The 20,389-nt window shown below is 48.9% G+C and overlaps 11 protein-coding genes across 11 annotated transcripts; 5 read left to right on the top strand and 6 right to left on the bottom strand.

Annotated features, from left to right (window-relative positions):
• Positions 1 to 187: 187 nt before the first annotated feature.
• COCMIDRAFT_90342 (uncharacterized protein) lies at positions 188 to 1,197 on the bottom strand (the record flags this gene model as incomplete). Its single annotated transcript, XM_007687902.1, has 2 exons — positions 188 to 1,078; positions 1,132 to 1,197. The coding sequence occupies 2 exons, from the start codon at positions 1,195 to 1,197 to the stop codon at positions 188 to 190; spliced, it is 957 nt and encodes a 318-aa protein (XP_007686092.1).
• An 800-nt stretch (positions 1,198 to 1,997) lies between these two features.
• Positions 1,998 to 2,648, top strand: COCMIDRAFT_90281 (uncharacterized protein; the record flags this gene model as incomplete). The annotated part of the gene is made up of 2 exons (XM_007687901.1): positions 1,998 to 2,523; positions 2,578 to 2,648. The coding sequence occupies 2 exons, from the start codon at positions 1,998 to 2,000 to the stop codon at positions 2,646 to 2,648; spliced, it is 597 nt and encodes a 198-aa protein (XP_007686091.1).
• Positions 2,649 to 2,871: 223 nt separating this feature from the next.
• COCMIDRAFT_3614 (uncharacterized protein) lies at positions 2,872 to 3,949 on the bottom strand (the record flags this gene model as incomplete). The annotated part of the gene is made up of 2 exons (XM_007687863.1): positions 2,872 to 3,553; positions 3,600 to 3,949. 2 exons carry the CDS (start codon positions 3,947 to 3,949, stop codon positions 2,872 to 2,874), a joined length of 1,032 nt encoding a protein of 343 aa, XP_007686053.1.
• Positions 3,950 to 4,607: 658 nt separating this feature from the next.
• On the top strand, positions 4,608 to 5,890 carry COCMIDRAFT_3613 (uncharacterized protein; the record flags this gene model as incomplete). Its single annotated transcript, XM_007687862.1, has 3 exons — positions 4,608 to 4,748; positions 4,809 to 5,142; positions 5,214 to 5,890. The coding sequence occupies 3 exons, from the start codon at positions 4,608 to 4,610 to the stop codon at positions 5,888 to 5,890; spliced, it is 1,152 nt and encodes a 383-aa protein (XP_007686052.1).
• A 520-nt stretch (positions 5,891 to 6,410) lies between these two features.
• Positions 6,411 to 7,881, bottom strand: COCMIDRAFT_3612 (uncharacterized protein; the record flags this gene model as incomplete). The annotated part of the gene is made up of 3 exons (XM_007687861.1): positions 6,411 to 7,071; positions 7,124 to 7,187; positions 7,260 to 7,881. 3 exons carry the CDS (start codon positions 7,879 to 7,881, stop codon positions 6,411 to 6,413), a joined length of 1,347 nt encoding a protein of 448 aa, XP_007686051.1.
• A 1,051-nt stretch (positions 7,882 to 8,932) lies between these two features.
• Positions 8,933 to 9,149, bottom strand: COCMIDRAFT_3611 (uncharacterized protein; the record flags this gene model as incomplete). Its single annotated transcript, XM_007687860.1, has 2 exons — positions 8,933 to 8,990; positions 9,043 to 9,149. 2 exons carry the CDS (start codon positions 9,147 to 9,149, stop codon positions 8,933 to 8,935), a joined length of 165 nt encoding a protein of 54 aa, XP_007686050.1.
• A 3,195-nt stretch (positions 9,150 to 12,344) lies between these two features.
• Positions 12,345 to 13,340, top strand: COCMIDRAFT_3610 (uncharacterized protein; the record flags this gene model as incomplete). Its single annotated transcript, XM_007687859.1, has 1 exon — positions 12,345 to 13,340. One exon carries the CDS (start codon positions 12,345 to 12,347, stop codon positions 13,338 to 13,340), a length of 996 nt encoding a protein of 331 aa, XP_007686049.1.
• A 391-nt stretch (positions 13,341 to 13,731) lies between these two features.
• COCMIDRAFT_90224 (uncharacterized protein) lies at positions 13,732 to 14,827 on the bottom strand (the record flags this gene model as incomplete). Its single annotated transcript, XM_007687900.1, is given in 2 exon segments — positions 13,732 to 14,511; positions 14,528 to 14,827. The coding sequence occupies 2 exon segments, from the start codon at positions 14,825 to 14,827 to the stop codon at positions 13,732 to 13,734; spliced, it is 1,080 nt and encodes a 359-aa protein (XP_007686090.1).
• Positions 14,828 to 15,087: 260 nt separating this feature from the next.
• On the top strand, positions 15,088 to 17,224 carry COCMIDRAFT_90164 (uncharacterized protein; the record flags this gene model as incomplete). Its single annotated transcript, XM_007687899.1, has 8 exons — positions 15,088 to 15,340; positions 15,388 to 15,415; positions 15,474 to 15,534; positions 15,590 to 15,797; positions 15,850 to 15,912; positions 15,965 to 16,048; positions 16,101 to 16,996; positions 17,045 to 17,224. 8 exons carry the CDS (start codon positions 15,088 to 15,090, stop codon positions 17,222 to 17,224), a joined length of 1,773 nt encoding a protein of 590 aa, XP_007686089.1.
• A 56-nt stretch (positions 17,225 to 17,280) lies between these two features.
• On the bottom strand, positions 17,281 to 17,913 carry COCMIDRAFT_3607 (uncharacterized protein; the record flags this gene model as incomplete). Its single annotated transcript, XM_007687858.1, has 1 exon — positions 17,281 to 17,913. The coding sequence occupies one exon, from the start codon at positions 17,911 to 17,913 to the stop codon at positions 17,281 to 17,283; it is 633 nt and encodes a 210-aa protein (XP_007686048.1).
• A 374-nt stretch (positions 17,914 to 18,287) lies between these two features.
• COCMIDRAFT_3606 (uncharacterized protein) lies at positions 18,288 to 20,291 on the top strand (the record flags this gene model as incomplete). The annotated part of the gene is made up of 10 exons (XM_007687857.1): positions 18,288 to 18,404; positions 18,461 to 18,649; positions 18,714 to 18,764; positions 18,816 to 18,975; positions 19,029 to 19,112; positions 19,176 to 19,272; positions 19,326 to 19,551; positions 19,601 to 19,778; positions 19,829 to 20,072; positions 20,123 to 20,291. The coding sequence occupies 10 exons, from the start codon at positions 18,288 to 18,290 to the stop codon at positions 20,289 to 20,291; spliced, it is 1,515 nt and encodes a 504-aa protein (XP_007686047.1).
• Positions 20,292 to 20,389: the final 98 nt, after the last annotated feature.

Genomic DNA, 20,389 nt, shown 5'->3' with positions numbered 1-20,389 from the left:
TGTCTTGCCGATAAAAACAAGATCCAAGCGCCCTGGCGATGCGATGAAGAAACTGGTGGAACTGAGCGTGAAAGTTCAGAGTAACTAGCCTGGCCGTGATGTTTTTAAATAAAAGTTGAGTGGACAACCTCAGATCCATTCACCAGTCTGTAAGCGCCTATCAAGTCTTACCCTATCCTACCCCACCCTACCATCCCTCGATCTGGAATTCAAATACACGGTCTCCCTTACCGTCTTCGATTGGTTTGGCATCAACGTCGTACAATGTCCGTTCTAGATATGTCACTTTGCCTTTGTGATCACACAGCACTATGATATTCTTCTGTGTGCCATAACAGCCACTCGCTGCATCCGCCGCCTTGTTCTTGACTACATCACCAATCTCATGCGCAGGCATCTTGTGCTCTTCTAGGTGGTCCCTTCCAATAGCTGGGATGAAGATGCTGTGACGCAACTGATTCAGATACATGTCCCACTCTTCATTTTCCTTCTGGCGGGGCATGGTATCTGTTCTGAGAAGGGCCAGGAGGCGCTGGATGAATTGATCGCGAGACTCGTTTGCAGCGATCGACTCGGCAATTGCTTTCTTGGTCCATTCCTCGCCGTGAATGACCTTGGGCCATGAACGATCGCTGTATGCAGCGTTGCTCAAGGCATGGGTTTCGTCGGGGGTTTGGAGCAAACGAACTAGGCCGTGAACATCTGGAGTGCGGTTGCTAACAATGGCCAGCCCCTTTCCTTTTTTGACGACGTCTTGCATGAAGCCGTAACATAGCGAGAAGCCGCCCACGCCTTCGACACCGTCCTGTTCAATCATTCGCTTTGCGAATTCATCGGCAGTTTCTCCCTTGGCGGGGTCGCTTTTTAACCATGCATTTGGGATCAGGCCTCTGCTGCGTGCACCCTCGACAATCTTTTCATCCTCCTCGCGGTAGTTGGTGAGCACCGCAATGCGGCCTTGACGAGTGACACCCATCCAGGTGCCGTGTACAGGGCGATGAAGATCATAGCCACCTAGGACCTGCGTGTCTGGTGAAGGCCACCATGTTGCTTCTGCCGTTGGGCGATGGAGATATTCCTGTTCAGAGGTTAGTTGTATCTGCGGTTCTGAGTTGATCCGACAAGCCATACATCTCGATTGTTCAGTAGTATGAAGGGATAGTCTGGATGCGCCGTTGTGAGTATGGCGATGCACATTGTGAAGTAGGCTGTGTTTCTGTGCTTCAGCTTGGGTAGATGGAAGGATGTAGAAAGACGGCGCGTCTTGCACTTGTGTTGTGTGGCGTTGATTGATGCGGGAAGAGACGGGTTAAAGCAAGGAAGTTTGCTAAATGCAGGGCAGGCGGTGAGGATGTTTGCCAGCGAGAGGCGTCAACGCTGGCTCATATACGTGGTTCCAACAGTCACAGAGTGTGGAGTGAGATGAGACGATGCAGGCCCAGATGCAGTCGGCGTTATACTTGAGGCGCAGTTCAATGTCCTTGTGATGATCAAAAAGAGTGACGGCCCGTCAGCGACGGAGTACTGCAAGTCCGGGGATGAGATGCATTTGACATTGCTATTTATCCTTTCCTTGCACATGGCGCGTTGCATGTGCTCCCTGTGCCTCTGTGGCTCTCGAGCGGCGAGCTGGCGTGAGCAGTCGTTCTCTAGTCACGCCGCACAGCATGACCTCGCAGTGTTCCTGCAGCCGAGTCACGAGTAACGCAGCGGAGGCATCCCAAAGCGGCCCCTCACGTGACAGTGCCGCTTGCCGAGGATCCCTGTCGCCTACCGCCTGCCGCCTGCCCCAGCTAGCATCCCTGTCCTGTCCCGCGTCACTGGCCGGCTGCCGGTTGCGCCTTCCTGCTTCCTCTCACTCTGCGCCCACAGCCTCCCATGGCTCCAAATCCTTGCTCTCCACTTTCCACCGCCCAAACATATGCATAGCAGAGCCTGGAGCTCCGGGTGAACAAGACATAACCCTTCGTCGCCTTCATCTGCCCAAAAAAGACACCATGGCAGCCAACTTCGCCCCATACCAGGACATTCCCGAATCGTCACGAGCTCTTTCCCCACCACCACTCCGCTCGCCTCGAGCATCCGTCGACCGCTCCCGTACCATTGCATCGCCGCCTACACGTCCCTCGTATGACTACCAGGACTACTTCCAAGGCCAACCCCCTACATCTCCGCTTGGCGAACCCGAAACAGAGCGCATAGCATGGGACCAACCCTCGCGCAATACGTCCTTTGGTCGTTCGCGCCAAGACATTGACATGTTCACCACATCGCTAGGCTGGCGCCTCGATTACGAAGCTTGTCTGGCATATCTGTTGCTGCCGCCCGCCGGAGGTGTTTTGCTGTTGATTTTCGAGCATCAAAGCGACTATGTGCGATTCCATGCATGGCAGAGTAGCCTGCTCTTTGCTTTCATCTTTGTTCTGCACGTCATATTCAGCTGGTCGAGCTTTGTTTCCTGGGTCATGTTGCTGGGCGACTTGGCACTCATTGGCTGGCTGACATGGAGGGCATATCTCGATGGTGAGTTGGGGTGCTGTCATAAGGCACTCAGAACATTTACTAACGTTTTCGTAGCTGCGACGCTCGATCGATGCCAAGTGCCATTTTTCGGACCGCTAGCGAGCTCCATTCTTGACGACGAATAATAGAGTTATGTAGTAGCGGAGAGAATTCATGCTGAAATGATTTGGGTTTTGCAATGCAGCACGGCGTTGGTGGAGTATCGCATGGGCTTCCAGTTGCATTCTTTATGTGCTTGATCACAAGCGGACCTCCTTCACCTGGAGCAGCGCTCTACATACAATCTTCTTGACAACGCACCTAATCATACAATTTTCCACCCGTATAGAACAAAGCATGCAATGGTTTCTATCCGAATCTCTCCTGTGCAATCTGCTTGAGAAACTCCATAGTCTTGCTTTCCTTTTCCCTCCTCTCCGCCAACCTTTCATTTCTCTCTGCCTCCCTTGCTCTTGCAATCTCCTCGCGCCGTATCTCCCTTTCATTCTTCTGCCGCTCCTGCTCCCGTTTCTTCTTCTTGTACATGTCAATGCCATCGTCGCCCATGAGATCTGATTCCGCAACTTCAACATCTCCCGATTCCTTGGCTTCGCGGAAGGATTGTAGTGTCGAAGTCGTCTCGCGCTTCTTTTCTAGTTGTCGTTCGCGACTGCCCGGATCGGCACGTGGAACCAATTCATCCAGACGCTCCTTCTGCGCTTTGCGGTCGGCTTTACGGGAATAGCGCAGGTCATCCATATACTCAGACTGGCCTCGAGCCCGGTCTTCATCTCGCAACTCATTGCGATAGGTTAGGTCATCGAGTCTGGGTATGGTTGGCCCATGACCAACATGTCGCGCCAGGTCTCTCGGTGGTGCTGGACCGAATTCATCATCGCTGTCATCTTCGGCGCCTTCTTTAGGCGCATAGCTGGGCGACGCTCGTCTGGCGGGGGCTTGGGCTGACGATGCACGGTATGACTGCACTGTTTCTTGCGCCGTCCTGAGCATGGACGGGTCGTACCAGCCGCGGGCTAACTCTCCACGATTCCTGCGACGTTAAAATGACGTTTTTTCCACAGAAGATCCACGCGTACCATCGACTGACGAAACTCTTCCATCGTCCCTTTGCTTCCCGCTCATCCAGATCGTCTAGTTGAATCTGCTTTTGTATATCCAGGTAAGATTGGAATAACGGTCTATACTCGTCATACTGGCGTTTTGATAGTAGCTTTGCCTTGTACGGCAAATCTACAGGTTTCCGCTCAGGCGAACGCGATCGCGTCCGCGTCCGTTTCTGTCGGTAGCCATCACCATCACGGCGAGGAGAGCGCGAGCGGTGCGAATGATGATGGCGTTTGTGACTACGCGTACTGCATGGTAATTGATCAGCGCGTGGCGGGAGTTGCGCTCTGGATTCTTCAGGTGTCCAATCTCGGCGTGGCATGATTGAGGTTGTGGGATTAGCGCAGCGCGAACGAGACAAGTTCAGACTTTACACACCGCCAGCGGGCCGTCCCGCTCGCTTGGCATTACAGCATCCACTTTGAATTATAGTGTTTGCTTTCGGCACGTTCATACGAGAATATGATACACACCTATAATACGTTCTTCACATTACCGAAATCCAGCCTGTAGACATATGGGCAGGCAATTACTCCATAAAAGTTCCAGCGCCCTTTTTGGAAGGAATGTCTAGGATGACGTAGTCGCATCAACCCGCGAACATTGCCTCAGTAGTGCCCCGCACTGTTCAGCCCTGGTGGCTGCCTCGATAGGTAGACATTTAGCTAGTTTTCGAGCAGGGCAACTTGATCTTACCCCATTGAACTCTCAAACTCCCAGCGTCCTTTCCACTCGAAAAATAATTTCATGATTGCTATGGCACAATCCCCCTTTTTGAAACTCACGCAGGTGACCTTTGTGCACTACACAAGATATAGTCGCATCAAAGAGTCGATGGGAGCTCTTTATCTCTTTTTTAGATACCTACGTTCAACTGCTTTCCGACGCAGAAATAACCGTAAACTTTTCTGGCGCATTTATGGTGCTGACTACATCCTTAAAAGACCAGTTTTATTAGATTATGGAGGAGAAGCGTCAAGATGCGCATTGTTTCGCTCTTAGAACAATGTGATGGCCACCACTCGAAATACAGAAGTTCACATCCTCCTCGAAGACCTACACGGCTGCTGCGTATCGGCATCGATCAGCAAAGTAACCAGCTCTATGTCTATCTGGACACTGTACCCCTGTCATCACGTGGGACAATCGCAACACGATACTCGACACTGATTTATTGTTAGGGAAGTGATCAAGAGCACAAGTTAACAGTCTCATTATTCAAAACACTCCGAATAGAGCTTGCTGTTTCGGAGTTGCCTAGAATATTACAAGATGCCTTCTTATCGAGCTGGAATCATGATGTAAGATTTATCTGGATGAACTACCTCTGCATTTTCCAGAACAATGAAAAAGACCTGGCTCGCGAAATTGCGGACCTACCTGCTATTTCTGATAATGCTCATATCACCATTCCTGCTAGTGGAGCAGACGATAGCCGGGACAACTTTCTCAACCGAACATCTCGCTCACCTGTACAAGGCATTGTTTGGAGTCTCTCTTATGCTTGTACAGATGGTAAGTTAGGCTCAGTTGTACTGCGTTCCTGCATTGGTAATCCCATTCACTCACGTGCTTGGACATTCCAGGAATATATACCATCGCCGCAGATTTTAGAATACACGTCATCTGGGCTCGTATGGATGTGTCGAGAGACGGAACAGCATCAAGAAGAGGAGTGAGGTCCTGGGAGGACATGCATCAACTGTTTTTGTCTCTTTATCGCGGTATCAAAGAGGGCTCTGACGTCAAAGAATGCGAAATCTGGATGAAATTAGTGTGGAATGACTCAAGACGCGCGCTCAAATGTCCTGCAGACAAGATTCCGGCAACTTCAGGCATAGCAGATCTTTGGAGTAGACGAATGCTCAATGATACTTGTCTGGCCGGTCTATGGCATTACCAAATCCCACTAGCATTGCTATGGATTTGCGATCAACAATCCGAGCAACTAGACGATACGTACCGTACGCCCTCCTGGAAATCGGCCAGTTTGAAAGGCCTAGCCACTTGGAATCGAGCCATGATTACAGATATCGATCCAGAACTCGAAGTAGTAGCCTCAAACATCAAGCTTGTTCATGTTGAATTACCTTATGGCGCGGTCGCCTCAGGATCTCTTACTGTTCAAGGACATTTTTGCAGAGGAATCCCATCATTAAGCGCACCAAATTGTTTAGATAGTGAATATATCGGAGGCAAAAGCTTCGCACCCATTGATTTGCTTTCGGATAGTTCCGAGTCGACCTTGCCAGTTGTTATGTAGGGAATACACTGCCCGCAGATCTGCAAACTCGACAATTTGACAGGGCATGGACCATCTGGTCTGTTCCTACTTGAAATTAACCAAAATATATACTAGAGGGTTGTTGTTTTTCATTTCTTGACGCTTCGAATGATCTATGTCGTAGTGCACGGGCCTCCATCCGGGTCTTTACGCGCAAAAGAGTTTGCTCCTAAGGTATTCGCCTGTTCGTCGGTGGACGTCATTGTGATTATCTAGTCATACATGTAGTTACGAGCGACAGATACTACATGTGCAATTTGGATATCTGTCAAGATGCGTTGAATAACAATGTTTACAAGAAGTTTTCTGTCATGAGAGCACTGGTGACTTCATCCTGCCTTGCACCATGGGGTGATGTTATCAAGTCGCTCAATCAAGATATGCGTAGATCCTTGGTCTCGCCCCAGCTTGCATAGCGCTTAATATCTTCGGAAACTGATACGGAATATAGCGTAAACAACCTGAGGTTTCCTCTTCCATAGATATGTTGTTTTCGCTATCACGTAATCACCTTTTCCCTATCTGCCAGAGCCATACCACTGGCCTCTCCCCTCTTCGCTCTCTCGCACAATTCCATCAACTTTGGCGCCGCCCACTTGTAATCATCTATTTCCAGGTAAATTTGTCCGCTAAGCCTGACCCATAGCTTCTTAGCATGGAACGCAGTCTGAAAGTACGTGTCCATCTCCATCGCAGCTGTTCTCTTGATCCAAGCCGCAATGTGCACTGCGTCATCGACATCCAACTCTCCTTTACCTTTGTCTACCTCCTCTTTCTTTCTGAATACTAGGGGCAGCTCAACATTAGCAAACGCACACTGCCTCATAGTCTCACTCTTTGTGGTCAACACCTGCGTTCCTAGAAACTCGGCCATGCAATCTCCCCCTTTCCGAGCAATATCGTAGCAGTACTCGCGGATCTTCACTTCTCCTCCGCAAACTTGGTTGCGGAATTCGATTGCTGCTGGAACACATAGGTAAGGCGTGTAGTCCATGGTTGCGACGTAGTCGAACATGAAGATGAAGGGACTGCGACCGTTGGTGTTTTCAGGTTGACCAGGGTATTGGTAACCGTGCGAGGTGGGAATTGAGGTTCGGATGAGATGCTGGTTACGGAACGGGACATGGAAGACAGCGCAGGATCGGGGGGTGTAGAGCCATCTAGGATAGTAAGTAAGACATTCCTTGGCAAGGCTATTACGTTTGAACTTACTTGTGGCAATTACTAACAAAGAAATCCGGATTGACCTTGCTGAGGTGAGTCAAATCGATGATTCCTTGAGGCGTGTCAGTCTACAGCAGTTCTTTTTGATGTCCTTTCACTCTTGCTTAGAAAAATGTCCACGTACCAACACCATGTGCTCCGTCAATCAAACTCAAAATATCCAACTCTTTGCAGATCCCTACGAGATCCTCCCATGGAAGCCTTGCTCCAGGAAATGATGAAATCGTATCAAACATCGCCAGTCTCACCCGCTTCCCGCCCGCCCTCAAGCTTCTTACTTTCTCCCTGAATAATTTTAGAATCACATCGTCCTCAACCGGGTACACCAACTCGACCTTCTCGCACTTGACCGGCAGAATCTCACCAATGGCACCTATGGTCTTGGTGCATGCTGGGTACGCCGTCGAGAACGTCACCACTACATCTTCATCCTCAAATTTGATGTTTCTAAGTACGGTATTGACACCCGTAGTGGCGTTGGGAACGAAAACCACTTCATCATGATTTACTCCGAGCAAAGGAGCAATTGCAGCGCGGGATTTGGCGAGAAGAGGGAATGTGATAAATGAGACAAATGTATCGGGTCGTGCAATTGCGGTAGTTTGAAGAGCGTAGTGCGCTTCCCGTACAGGGGTTGGGTGTGTACCAAAAGAGCCATGGTTGAGCGGTTTATAAGTGGGTGCGAATTGAAAGTGTGCTGAGCGCATCGGGTGCCCAAAGGGCGGATGAGGCTTTCTAATAGTCATTGCTGGAGGAACAGGATGCGGTTTTGAGGTGGGTTACGGAGGTTGAGATGCAGTATTTGTCCTTCTAAACACAACTTATTCATACTTAAATACAGTCATGAGGCTCCAGAATTTTCATCTATGCGATGAAAAAGAAGGACTCACGCTAAGGGGAGTCATAGATGGAAGACGATTAGGCGTGCGGCAGCTGACGCCAAGTCACGCACGGACCATGAAGCTCGAAAGGCAGACGTCTCCATCCAAACAAGCAGCCATTTCAACCGCACTGTGTGCCTAGCGCGGACGGCAAGCAAGATGGCTCCTCTAGTCACGAAGAAAACTGGGCATGTAAAAAGCAAGTTACAACTCGGTTTGGAATTCCCAATAGTTTAGAAATCAGTGTGGTGAAATCAGGATCGTAGACTACACAAATTTTCCCATGTGATACTGGTACAGTTCCCGAACAGCATTCGAATAACTACGGCCTCGGTCCACAGCGAATCATGCGTATGGACGTTAAGAGACAAGACGCTTGTTGAGAGTGCCATCGTCGTTGATATGTTCTGAGCACAAGCCTGCTCTTATACATCAACCACGAAGCCACCTAATTGTCCGAGTCGAAATATGACGAACTCCAATTGAGTTCGACTCTATTCGGACTACTGCCATTCCTTCTCCCCTCTCGTAGCGGCTTAAATGTTTTCGAATCCGTCCAAGGTACATTGAATTTGGAACTGATCGTCCCAAAACTTTGCTGGAATTTTGCGGCCGGTCATCCACAGGTTGACGTAGCCAGCTGAGCAACGTTTCTCTCTGAAGTTGTTGAAGGCTTAGCCTGTATTTTTGGAATGAGTACATTAGCCCTCTTTACTTATCATGAAGTAGATAGAAGTCGACAGCACATACCAAGCACCACCTCATTTAGCGTGAAGAAAGCAGGCCTACTTTCGAAATTGGTACCGCAACTAATCGTGTCCCTAGCTCGGTATTTCATTCCGCTTTCTTTTCATGCTGAACCCACTTTGTGGTAAAATTCAACATCATCGCCATGGCAGGCCCATGTCCCTGCGGTCTAGCCTAGCATTACGTCTAGTGGAGCCTGCTCATCACCAAACTCGACGCCGTAAATACTTTTGCAATGTTTTCAGCAATACCAGATATATTGGAAAATGCATAGCTTACAGGAGGTGATCTCCTTGTTCGTCAACGATCTTCCCCTGTTTTTCAATTCTTGCTTCGAAGGAGTAGACAGCTTCTTCGCCGTTTTCACTTGCGCCTTTAGGTATCATGGTTTGATCAGCTCTCCCAGTACCGAAGGTGTGCGTCTCGTGCATGCCCGGCACTGTCAATCAATGTATTAGTTAAGATTACGGGATGAAGAATGAAAAGGAATGCATCAGCCAAAATTTCATCGGTTGAGACTCATGTTCAACAGTGAGAGTCTTTCCATCTCTATAATACAGTATTGAAAATAAGATATTTTTCTCATGCTATGCTGTTAGAGGCTTCTCTACCAAAAAGTCCCATATTATCGGGCCCTACTCCCTTTGACGTGTCATGAATCAACGCACTAATAGCAAAGCACTTATATCTCGATATAGTTGAGGCTGCAGTCCAGCCATTACTATCTACTTTTCTGCCCTTGTATTGATACTCCTCTAATAGTATCTCAGCGAAATCAGCTCTATTTGCTGCCACTGCTACATCCAGCGCGCTCTGGAAATGCGATGGCGGAGCCTCATTCCGTATAGCCGTAGAAAGAATATTGCAATGAGTCTGGATGAACCTGAGAACATCTGAGTATAACGAGTGCCTGCTACGAATATCTTTTAGTAAGAGATCCGGTCTTGAATCAATGAGCCTCGAAACTATGATCACATACTCAGCGGTAACTGCGTATATCGATGCGGTCTTCCTCATCGATCCTGGTTATTGACATCCATTTTCGGTTCCAGTAATTTCCCAAAAACGTAAAAACTTTGAATGCCTTCAATGGTTGAAAGTATAAGTGGTGTTTGGCCGGCATTGTGCTGATTATTGACGGCAATAGATTGGTTACATAAGTACGGTAAAATCTCAATGCCGTTCCACACAATGACACAAGAAAGGGCTCCATGGCCTCTGATACCCTGGCAGGAGAGATCAGCAACCTTTTCCAATCGAGTCTCGAGGACTTCTCGCATGCCCTTACGGATAGTCATCTGAATTCGTCTTTCACCCCATTCTGGTCATAAAGGTTTAGACTAACGTCGTCTTCTAATCGTCTCATGATAACTGCCAGATCACTCTGAGAAATAGTTGCGAGTAAGGCGGTGTCGAACCTCCCTCTGCTGACAGCATCCAAGTACAAACCCTTTTGTTGGAACCAGAGATCTATAAGTATGTGATAATTCCGCTGAAATAGCAAGCTCTAAAGGCTTTCCATTGCTTCCTGGGAGGTTGCAGAGAACCTCTTATGTTTTGTCATGTTGCTTACTGTTGAGATCAGATAGCGTGTCGTAAAACTCATTAAGATGCACACCAAGCAGAAGCAATAGATGTATCTCTATACCTATCCCGTTGGACTGCATCACATCGCCAACATTCTTTCAATATATTAGTGGCTTTGCTGATTGGCTGGCTCTAGGACGCTTCCATCTTTGCTGCTAAGAGAAAAAATTGCAACTACGAGATGTGCATGTATCAGGTCGCATTAGTGTACTCCCATTTGTAAACAAGCACGATATTAACCCAGCGAGATAAGGCGCATGTAGACATCTAGGGAGAAATTCGATGTTCGATCCCAGACCACATCCCTGATAGATATAAGTCGTTCTTGGGATCTTCTATATATGTGCCTAGGAATTTTCAGCTCTTCATCTGCAGAGGATCTAATTTTTACGCTAGAACTACTTAGCGGGGCGCCCCTGGCTAGGCACAGGCATTTTTCCCATGCAGAACAAACAATCGGGGACTATTTGCGTTTCTAGCGCTGACAGGAACACAGGCAAATTTCCTTTTATAGTTAGGTAGCAGCACGCCTGACCGCTGTGGGGATTTGAGCCACTTCGCCGTTTGCACAATTGAACTGCCATTCTAATTTTATCAAAGAGATACAAAAGTGCAATTGGGCTTCATGGTCAAATTAACGCATCCAAAGGGAAGGGAAAGAATCCCTTTGAAAACCAGTTTATTACAAGCACAACACTTTCCCAAGCAAACAGCACGGTCAATCACAACAATTAGAAATTGGAAGTCGTTTGTCCGTTTATCATACGCGTCACGAGCTTTTTATAATATGCTGCTATCCTCTGCTGGCCTTTACTTGCACTGTGTGTCACAAAACGCGAAGCGTGTGTTACGATCTAAAACAACACTCCCGACGTCATTAGCGGCATAAGCATCACCTATAAGTATAGAGACAACTATGAGAACTAAGCCGACTTCAGTGATATTCTACTCGGCGCCACGTCTTCTATAGTTCAAACAGGAGAATGTAATATAGGCGCTTTTGCCACCGGCCACGACTCGCGGTTTATAACCTGTTACCAGAAGCAAGCCGACTTGGAGCGCCCTAAGGAGCTCTTGATATGGTATTCAGATCTAACTAACTTCCGCAGTATCATCGACTTCTTCGAGCAGGTGGCCCCAGCGCTCATCAAGGTGGCCATCAACGCTATCAAAGGTTCTAACCCAACCTGCTTCGATTCGAGGGTCCATGTCAGTATTGCGCTAGTTGTCTTGCTATGGCTGAGTGCTAGTCCTTAATAGTTGGATAGAGGATAAGTGGCGGGCGCCTTTATAGACCTGAGTCAACTAGGCGGACTCAGCGATTTCTGTCACGCGCATAGCTTTACCCCACGATTTTAAGCGCAAAGAGAAGTGGGTATTCCAAGTATCCCGTAATACTATAGTAGCCTTTCTCTTTCCGCTTCGCTTATAGCGTATAAGACGGTATTTAGAATCCTTCTTGCTGTTTACGGTAAAGCCTGACATCTCACCCGACGAGTTCCGTAGGCTCTATAAGATGTCTCACGTGCCGCTCGTGCGGTCCATTACCGGAGACCTTTTCCCGGTATCGCACTCTCATGTCTATTGCGTACATTGGCCTTGACGGCATGAAGAAGGATCAAGACCACGCGTCGGTAGTGCTGTCGGGCGACGCAAAGCTTCTCGAGTGTGACGCCCTGACGACAATAACGTTGGAGACGCGGCCCCGCTATGAGGCTTTCAAGAGCAGGCTGATGGAGGAGGAGAATGGAGCGAAAATTGTATTGGACTGTGCCAAGTTCATAAACGCCGGCCGAACGGCTATGGTGGTAATTGGCGATGTGATTGAGTGCAGCTGGGGAGAAGGCATGCTCCGGGTGTATGCTGCATACTGTACGTGTATGCTGCATGCATGTGCGGGGTGCATATACAAACCACATGATCTGTGTGTGGGTGGAGCCAGGCCAAGCTTCAAGAGGCGTAAGTACAGAATCTGGACCCCTTGCAGCATCACAATGCCAACAACGTCGTCGTCAACATCAACGCCTCTTTCACCCAGCGTGCGCATCCTGCATTCCGTCAGTGAAGCAATGTCAGATTGTCATGATGAATCGCGGCGCGCCCGTAAGCGCGCCACCGACCGCAAATCGCAGCGGAATCATCGCGAACGCCAGAAAGCCTACATACAGCATCTCGAGCAGTCCCTAGCTACATTCAAGGCTGCTGCTGACTCGGACCAGCGTGTTAGTAGACTTGTTGCCGAAATTGATCGTCTCCAAAGAAAGTGCTCCTCACTGGAGCTGCAACTTGCCCGCGTCCGAGCCGTTGTTTGCGACACTCCCAACCATGACGTTGAGCAGGTATTGCCGCAAGAGACATATACTGCCTCCAATCTTGGCCACGATGACCTGGGACTATCAGACCAAGGTGGGGATTTTACTGCAGCTGGGGGGGACCTCCCCGACATGCAAGTCGGCACGTGCGATGCTGACAAGAGCTTGTCTGCTGATGACAGCAATTTATCTGTCCGGGACTTGAGAATGTATGCTATCGACTGCGATCCGCCAACACGCGATGGAGATCCGCAAGCAGCGACCCCCTTGCAAGACATCCCGGGAATCGATATGGTGCAAACCGCCACAGACATGATTACCGAACAGCTCTTCACCATGCTCACGCCCACCCACGACCCACTGGCGTCTCTGACCGACACATGTCCTGTCGCATTTTCATCACCTTGCTTACCCCGGTATACCGCTGCGGCAGGCATCTCAGACCGGTGTCTATTGGCCATGCTAGAAGAAGCACGCGCGGAGCATCGCCAGCGCAGCTTTGACACTACCAAGCCCAGTCTAAGGCGCCTTCTTTGTATGCCAGCATGCGACACCCTGGCTTTTCGGCTGTTTCACTATATCAAATCGTACGGTGCCATGCCGTTACATATACTTTTATCTATTTTCTGGGTGCAATATCTCTTCCTCAGGGTACGATACTCCATTCAACCGCTATAAAAGCATAGCTAATCGTTCCAGTGGCATGTACTTGAGACTACCGAAGCCTATGAACAGATACCATCTTTTCTAAGACCTACACCCATTGAGTATCAAATACCACACCGCATCAGCATCAACATGATAGTCTGGCCTGATCTCCGACAGATGCTGATCCGTGATGCTCTCACTACAGACCCGGATGTGATAGGAATCGATCTCATGAATAATCTGCATCCACACTGGCAACCAGCATGTGCACTTGGCAATGAGTTCATTGTCAGCTTGGACGTTCTCGGAATGATTGAACAGCAAGCTTGTTCGCGTGAGTTCTGGAAGGTAGGTGAAGCATTTTCGAAAAAGCACTACCTTTACAGTAACTGTGATTTGTTCTGAGACGAAGCACTTCGCGCTATTCCGTCCCTACATTGAAAGCCTTGGCGAGAAAGGAAGTAATGCTTTCCCAGCACGCCTCAACATCATCCTTCCTGTAGTCCTTACTGCCTTCCTTGTAATGGCTGAAGCCATGAATGGCCTCGGGATATTCATGAAACTCGACATGGACCCCGGCATCCTTCAACATACGACCGTATTGTTGTCCTTCATGTTTCAGGCAGTCCATTCCGGCCAGATGTATGGATGCTGGAGCTAGTCTCGGCTGCAATTCACGCAGTAGATTCTGTCCCGCAAGCAATGGCGCAACGAAAACGGAGTTCTTTTCCACAAAAGGTGGCAAATAAGCTGCCTCCATGAGTTCGGCCACCCACACTGGAAGTGACATGGCCTGATCATCTACACTTGCCGCCTCGTACCGATTTCGATACGCTTCATTGCAGGCAGTGCTAGCGTAAATCAGAACCTGTGCGACTTGACGGTACTGCGATGGCAGCCCCTCCCTGAACTTGCGGCATGGTCCCGCCGTGTATGAAGTGAGTAAAGATAGGGACGCTGCTAGGTTGCCACCCGCTGAGTTTCCCATGAAAGCAACGAGGGCAGGGTTAATAGTGACTTTGGTTTGCTCCGTGAACCCTTCAGAGAGTGCCCATTGGAGAACTTCGTGCAGTTGGATCAATGCGTGTGGGAATGGGTACCGCGGTGACTTGGCATAGTCCACAGAAACTACGACTGCGCCAAGCTGAGTGAGGTTTAGATTTAGAACAAGTTGGGAAGAGGAGGGTGATACGTACCTTGTCTGACAATGAACGAACAATGTCTTCACCATCTGATGGCTGTCCAAGTACGAAGCCTCCGCCTTCGAAAACCAAAATGAGAGGTAATTGACTTCCTTCTCTCAGCTTGCCCTCAGGCGGTAAACACAACGAGCACCGCACGCTTCCTTCTCCAAGACCCGGCGTTGGCACGGCAATTTGCGCATCAAACCTTGCTCCAGTGCCGGTCATTGACGCCACAGCTTTGCGCAGAATCCATGCTGCTGTATGAAGATACAGCGAGTAGGCATACGAGTAGCCTGGTCCCGAAGTGACTTGTGGTGCTTTGGTCTGTTGCATAGTATGTTGTGCAATACGATCACCTACACTTTTCAGCGCACGAGATTGACTCGGCTACCGGGTAGGATAAAAATGGGGTTGCAAAAACACTGACACCGCTTGCATTACGTCCGCCTCTTTCCCCCGCTTACCAAGGTCCACTCACGTGAATGATGAACATGTCAGTCCTTGGGCGATGCAGTGATCGCGCTATTGCCGGCTACAAATGCTAACTATCGCACGGCCTCTGTTGATGAAATCGTGACTACTCGGACAGTACAATGACCAGCACAACAGAGCAGACGAATGGCGCACATGTGACCAATGGGGAAAAGCTAGGTCAACTCCCTCAACGCGATGAACGATCCGGCCTCGTAAACCAGTGGCATTCACAGCCATCTGTCGTCCGGATTATTCATATTGGCGCTGGTGCCACGGGACTTTGTGCTGCTTACAAGATGCGCAACGCGCTCAAAGACTATGAACTTGTTTGCTACGAGAAAAACAATCAAGTCGGGGGCACATGGTTTGAAAGTAGGTTTTTTTGAATGTCTTGGTGGAAACAAACTGATCGTCTTTAGACACGTACCCTGGGTGCGCCTGTGATGTGTACGTGAGTCTGAAATGCAGGATATCCGCATTGCATTTGCATCGCTAATATACATAGACCTGCACATGTATATACATACACTTTTCGACCGAATCCGAAGTGGTCTTCTTATTATGCTGTACGTCACTCTCTGCAAACCAGTGCTGAGCCGAAACTGATACTTTTCTCATCAGTACTCGTCTGAAATCCTCGACTACTTCCAAGACTTTTATAGGGAGCAAGAACTTTCCAAATATGTGAAGTTGGAGCATCGCGTTCTCAGTGCTACGTGGCACGAGAAAAAAGGTCAATGGGAGGTTGCCATCGAGCACGATGGGAAGATATTTACAGACTGGTGCCATGTTCTTATGAATGGTTCAGGATTGTTGAACAAGTGGCGCTGTAAGATACTTGCCAGCACTTATTGCAATAGCAGTGACTTAATGAAATACAGGGCCAGATATCAAGGGTCTCAACACATTCAATGGCCCAGTCGTTCACTCTGCACAATGGGATAGTAAGCATATATTCAGAGCTATTGTCGATGCGCCGACGCCAACAAAAATCAGGCTCCATCAGCTACAATGATAAGATAGTGGCAATTCTTGGAACAGGTTCATCGAGCATTCAGATCTTGCCTCAAATTCAAAAGGGTACGCTATTTACAAATCAGCTACATTCATAGAATTACTGATAGTGTATTAGTTGCTACACAGGTGAAGGCTTTCCTCAGAAGCCCAACGTGGATTGCCCCGCCTATGCAGCGAATTCCGGTGGATGCGCCTAGCCCTGAGAACCCTGAGCCGGAAGAGATACCCAACCCGCTCATTCAGCAATACTTTTACAAAGACCATGAAATCAAATATTTGTCTGAAAACCCCGAGCAACATCTCACATACAGAAGGAAAATCGAGTACGCTATTAACCGAGGGTTTGCCATTTTTTACAAGGACACGGAAGCGTCTCAGATGGCTGAGTGGTACATGCGAAACGAAATGGAAAAACGGCTAGCGAGCAACCCCGAGCTACAGAAAAGACTGATTCCGAGCTTTCCTCCAGGCTGCAGGCGCCTCACGCCTGGCGATGGCTACTTGGAAGCCCTGGTCCAGCCGAATGTAACAAACATCTTTGATGACATTCAGTCAATCAATGAAACTGGACTCACAACGAATGATGGAAAGCATCACCAGGTCGACGTGATCGTATGCGCGACTGGTTTTGATATGGCCTGGACTCCGCACTTTGGTCTGACGGGTGTAGATGGTGTTGACATCAAGAAGGCTTGGAGCCCTTTACCACAGTGTTATCTGGGTATTGCTGCCCCAGAATTCCCCAATTACTGGGTAATGAATGGACCGCGTGGAGCCTTGGGAAATGGAACTGTTCTTCCGTGCTTTGAGCTACAAATCGACTACGTTATTGAGGCGGTTAAGAAAATCCAAACGGAACGTATCAGAGCAATGGATGTGCGTACAGACATTACCGACAAGCTCAACGAATATATCGACAAGTGGATGGATACCTCGGTCTTCAGCGCCAACTGCAAAAGTTGGTACAAGAACAATACCCTGGACGGCAAGGTCATTTGCTGGGGAGGATCGGTAAGTGTTTAATCCCGCTCGGTTATTTTACAAGCTAATCCGAGCAAGTCACTTCACTATCTCAAAACCCTCAAAACTCCTCGATGGGAACACTACAACATCCGGTATCATGACGATGACCCGTGGGGATTCTTGGGTAACGGCCGCATCGAAGCTGAGACGAAGGATGACTTTTTGGGCATGACGAGTTACTTGAGAAACTCAGATCACGGATGGGAAATTAATTAGTTCATACATGTCATGTTGGTGAGATTGTCGTGCAACGATACACGCTCAGGTCAAGTCTATTTTGTATCAGAGAATTTCAACTTGAAAATGCCAGCTTCTCCCTTGTCTTGCACACTGTCCTTCCTAACTTCTGCTTCGCTAGTATAACCGAAGTTGCTGCACCACCATGTATCCTCATCCATGTCGACAGCATAGGCACCATTGGAAGCTATGCTAGTACTGGTCGTTGTCGGTCCGTTGGACTTGAGGACTTGCTCAGCGGCGATGTCACGATTCTCCTGGTTCCATATGAGGACTCGCTGGTACTCTTGATTCAACATCCCGGGCGGGTCAAACTCGTAATGGCGAACCAGCGGCCGACCCTCGACAAACAAATCCTCGATGGCCTGGATGACGGGCGTGAAAGCGGGCGTTTGCCAAAAGTCCCAATGATCCTGAATCTTGTCCCAGTCGAGCATCCATACCAGCTTCTTCTCATCTGTGAGCGAGAAGCCCCAGGCCATGCGCTTGATTCCCTTGCCGTCTTGACAGTTGGCGATTATGCGTTGCTCGAAATTGCGCAGAGTCTCGGGGGACTGAGGATGTTTCAACTCAAATATGGCAACCTCTGTGATAGGCTTGTCCTGTGCTGGGAGGTATGTTTTGAGGAGCTGCGTGTGCGCTGCCATGCGCTCTGCGGAGTTGGCCATGGCGTAATTGAGTGCACGTGATGTCGGGTATCTCCAATAAGTTCGGTTTGGAGTGAGATGGGCCGGTTGCAGGAGCAATAATGATGCATTCTTATTGTCGTATATGGAGTGCAACAAACAGGCTTAGGCTCAGAGGCACCGACCAATTGGGAGAATCTGAATACGACCGTATTGGCGTATACGCAAGCGGGTCCTAACGCGCGTGAGATCAGCGTCCTACTTCCAAGCGTTGTCAGGCAAGCTGACTCCGCCGTCCGTGCTTCCCAGCATTTCCATCCAGGGACTTGTGGCTGATAATATGCAGCCGGCCTCGGTTTCACACTTACACACACACACACAGTTCCATTGACTCTGCGTACCCATTTTTGGGCGCCATGTCTGCTGAAGCTTCTTCCCCGGTGCTGGTGCAGATTCTCTCGCAGCCATGGGCAATCTTTGGGATCGTAATCACCTTGGCTGTTATCAAACATGTCTACGACAGCAGGAAGTCAGTAAGTCTGGTCCTTGCGCATCCCTCGCGCCGAAAATAATTAACACCAAGGCGCAGCCGGACGTCCCGGGGATCGGCTATGGCTCTTTCCCAATGCTTCGTCAATGGAGAGGTGCAATCAGTTTTATGCTGGACCCAGCCAAGCACATGATTGAAGGCTGCAACAAATACGGCAAATCATATTTCAAGGTGTCAACTCTCCAGGATGAGTACCTCGTAGTTTCACAGAAGGAAAAAATACAAGAGGTAAGTCATCCCAGTTATCCACGACTATATCGCAGTGCGCCGTTGCAGCTGATACGTCGAATAGTACCTCGCAGCGTCCGACGATGTGCTAAACGCCCAGGATTCTTTTAATGATGTAGGTATACAATCTTATCGTAGTTATGATAGTAGCTCATTGTCACAACAGGCATTTCAGATTCCGTGGACAATGGGTTGGGGTGTCGCACATCGAGCATATCATGTCCCCCTAGTTCGCGTTAATCTAACACAGAATATTTCTCGCAATGTTCCGGGCATGATGCAACAAGTCGAAGAAGGGCTTCAGCAAGGTTTTGGCGATCCAGAAGGTGAGATATCATGGCCCCTGTCTCAGTCAATATCCCAACTAAAAGCACAACAGACTGGGTTGAGGTCCCCCTATATGACACCATTGCCAAAATTGTCGCAAAAGTCAGCAATCGAGCTTTTAGTGGGATGCAATTATGTAAGTCCAGTGGCTGAGCTGAATGCATAGCCATACGGGTTGAACACTGACTTACAATCTTAGGCCAAAACGAAGAGCACTTGCAGAATGTAATGGATTATGCCCAAGCTGTTGTCCTATCAGCAGAGCTCATCAGGCCATTTCCCAACTGGTTGAAGCCGTGCGCAATACTCACTGCTCTAAATGAAATTCGATGCTAACAGGGTTTGCCAGGTTTCTGGTCAAGTTCACGCCTATCGGGTCCCGCAAGAGGCGCGCAATGCAGATCATGGGACCCATTGTCCAGGAGCGTTTAACTAAGGATTACAAAGAAGGCGAGAAGCCGGATGACATGATCCAATGGCTCGTAGATGCCGCGCCTCCGGTCGAGCGGACCGTTCCGCAGATCGTCGAGCGTATCATGGCCTTGAATGTTGCGTCCATTCACACTACAACTATGGTAAAGTCCTCCCTTCCTTCTGATCCTTCGGTATGCTCACTACAACCAGACTCTGACATCAGCCTTATACACTCTCGGGGCAGAATGGGAAAAGTACACTCAGCCACTACGAGATGAGGTACGGCAATACTGCGAAGACAACGAAATCACAAAGCAAACGCTCGGAAAATTGGTCAAGATGGACAGCTTCCTTCGCGAAAGCGGACGTTACAACAATACGGGACTAAGTACGCATTCTCTGGTCCCAACTGCGCTAAGCGTCTCTAACGAGTAACAGCGAACCTCATTCGCAATGCCCGCAAAGAGTTCCGCTTCAAAGATGGAACTATCGTACCTCCTGGTGCCATTATCACAGCGCCGCCCCTTCATCTGCATCGCAGCGAAGAGTTCTACACTAATCCTCAAGTTTTTGACGGCTTCCGATTTAGCCGCTTAAAGGAGGAATCACAAGGACCAACGAAGCACCAAATGGTCAGCACAGACATTGAATATCTCCTTTTTGGCCACGGAAAGCATGCTTGGTAAGTTACTATCAATGCAAGTGCATTGATTGAGCTAACGTGTAATGTAGTCCGGGACGCTTTTTCGCAGTCAATGAGATGAAGTTGATTTTTGCGAAGTTACTTCAACAGTATGATTTAAAGCTCATCCCTGGGACAGCACCCAAAGCTATGTTTATAGGTACCATGGCGGTCCCAGAAACTAAATTAAACGTATTACTGCGTAAGTGTTACAAGTAACAAGAAGGATTCTCTCCTTGACAAATGACGAGATGGCTGAAGGCCTAGGGACGTCCACGTCAGAAGGTAATGATCAACGCGGGGCGAAGATCACGTGA

The sequence above is a fragment of the Bipolaris oryzae genome (genome assembly GCF_000523455.1).
Source record: "Bipolaris oryzae ATCC 44560 unplaced genomic scaffold scaffold_35, whole genome shotgun sequence".
NCBI lineage: Eukaryota > Fungi > Ascomycota > Dothideomycetes > Pleosporales > Pleosporaceae > Bipolaris > Bipolaris oryzae.
The sequence above is the reverse complement of the archived record's forward strand: the minus strand, read 5'-3'. Positions and strand labels throughout refer to the sequence as shown.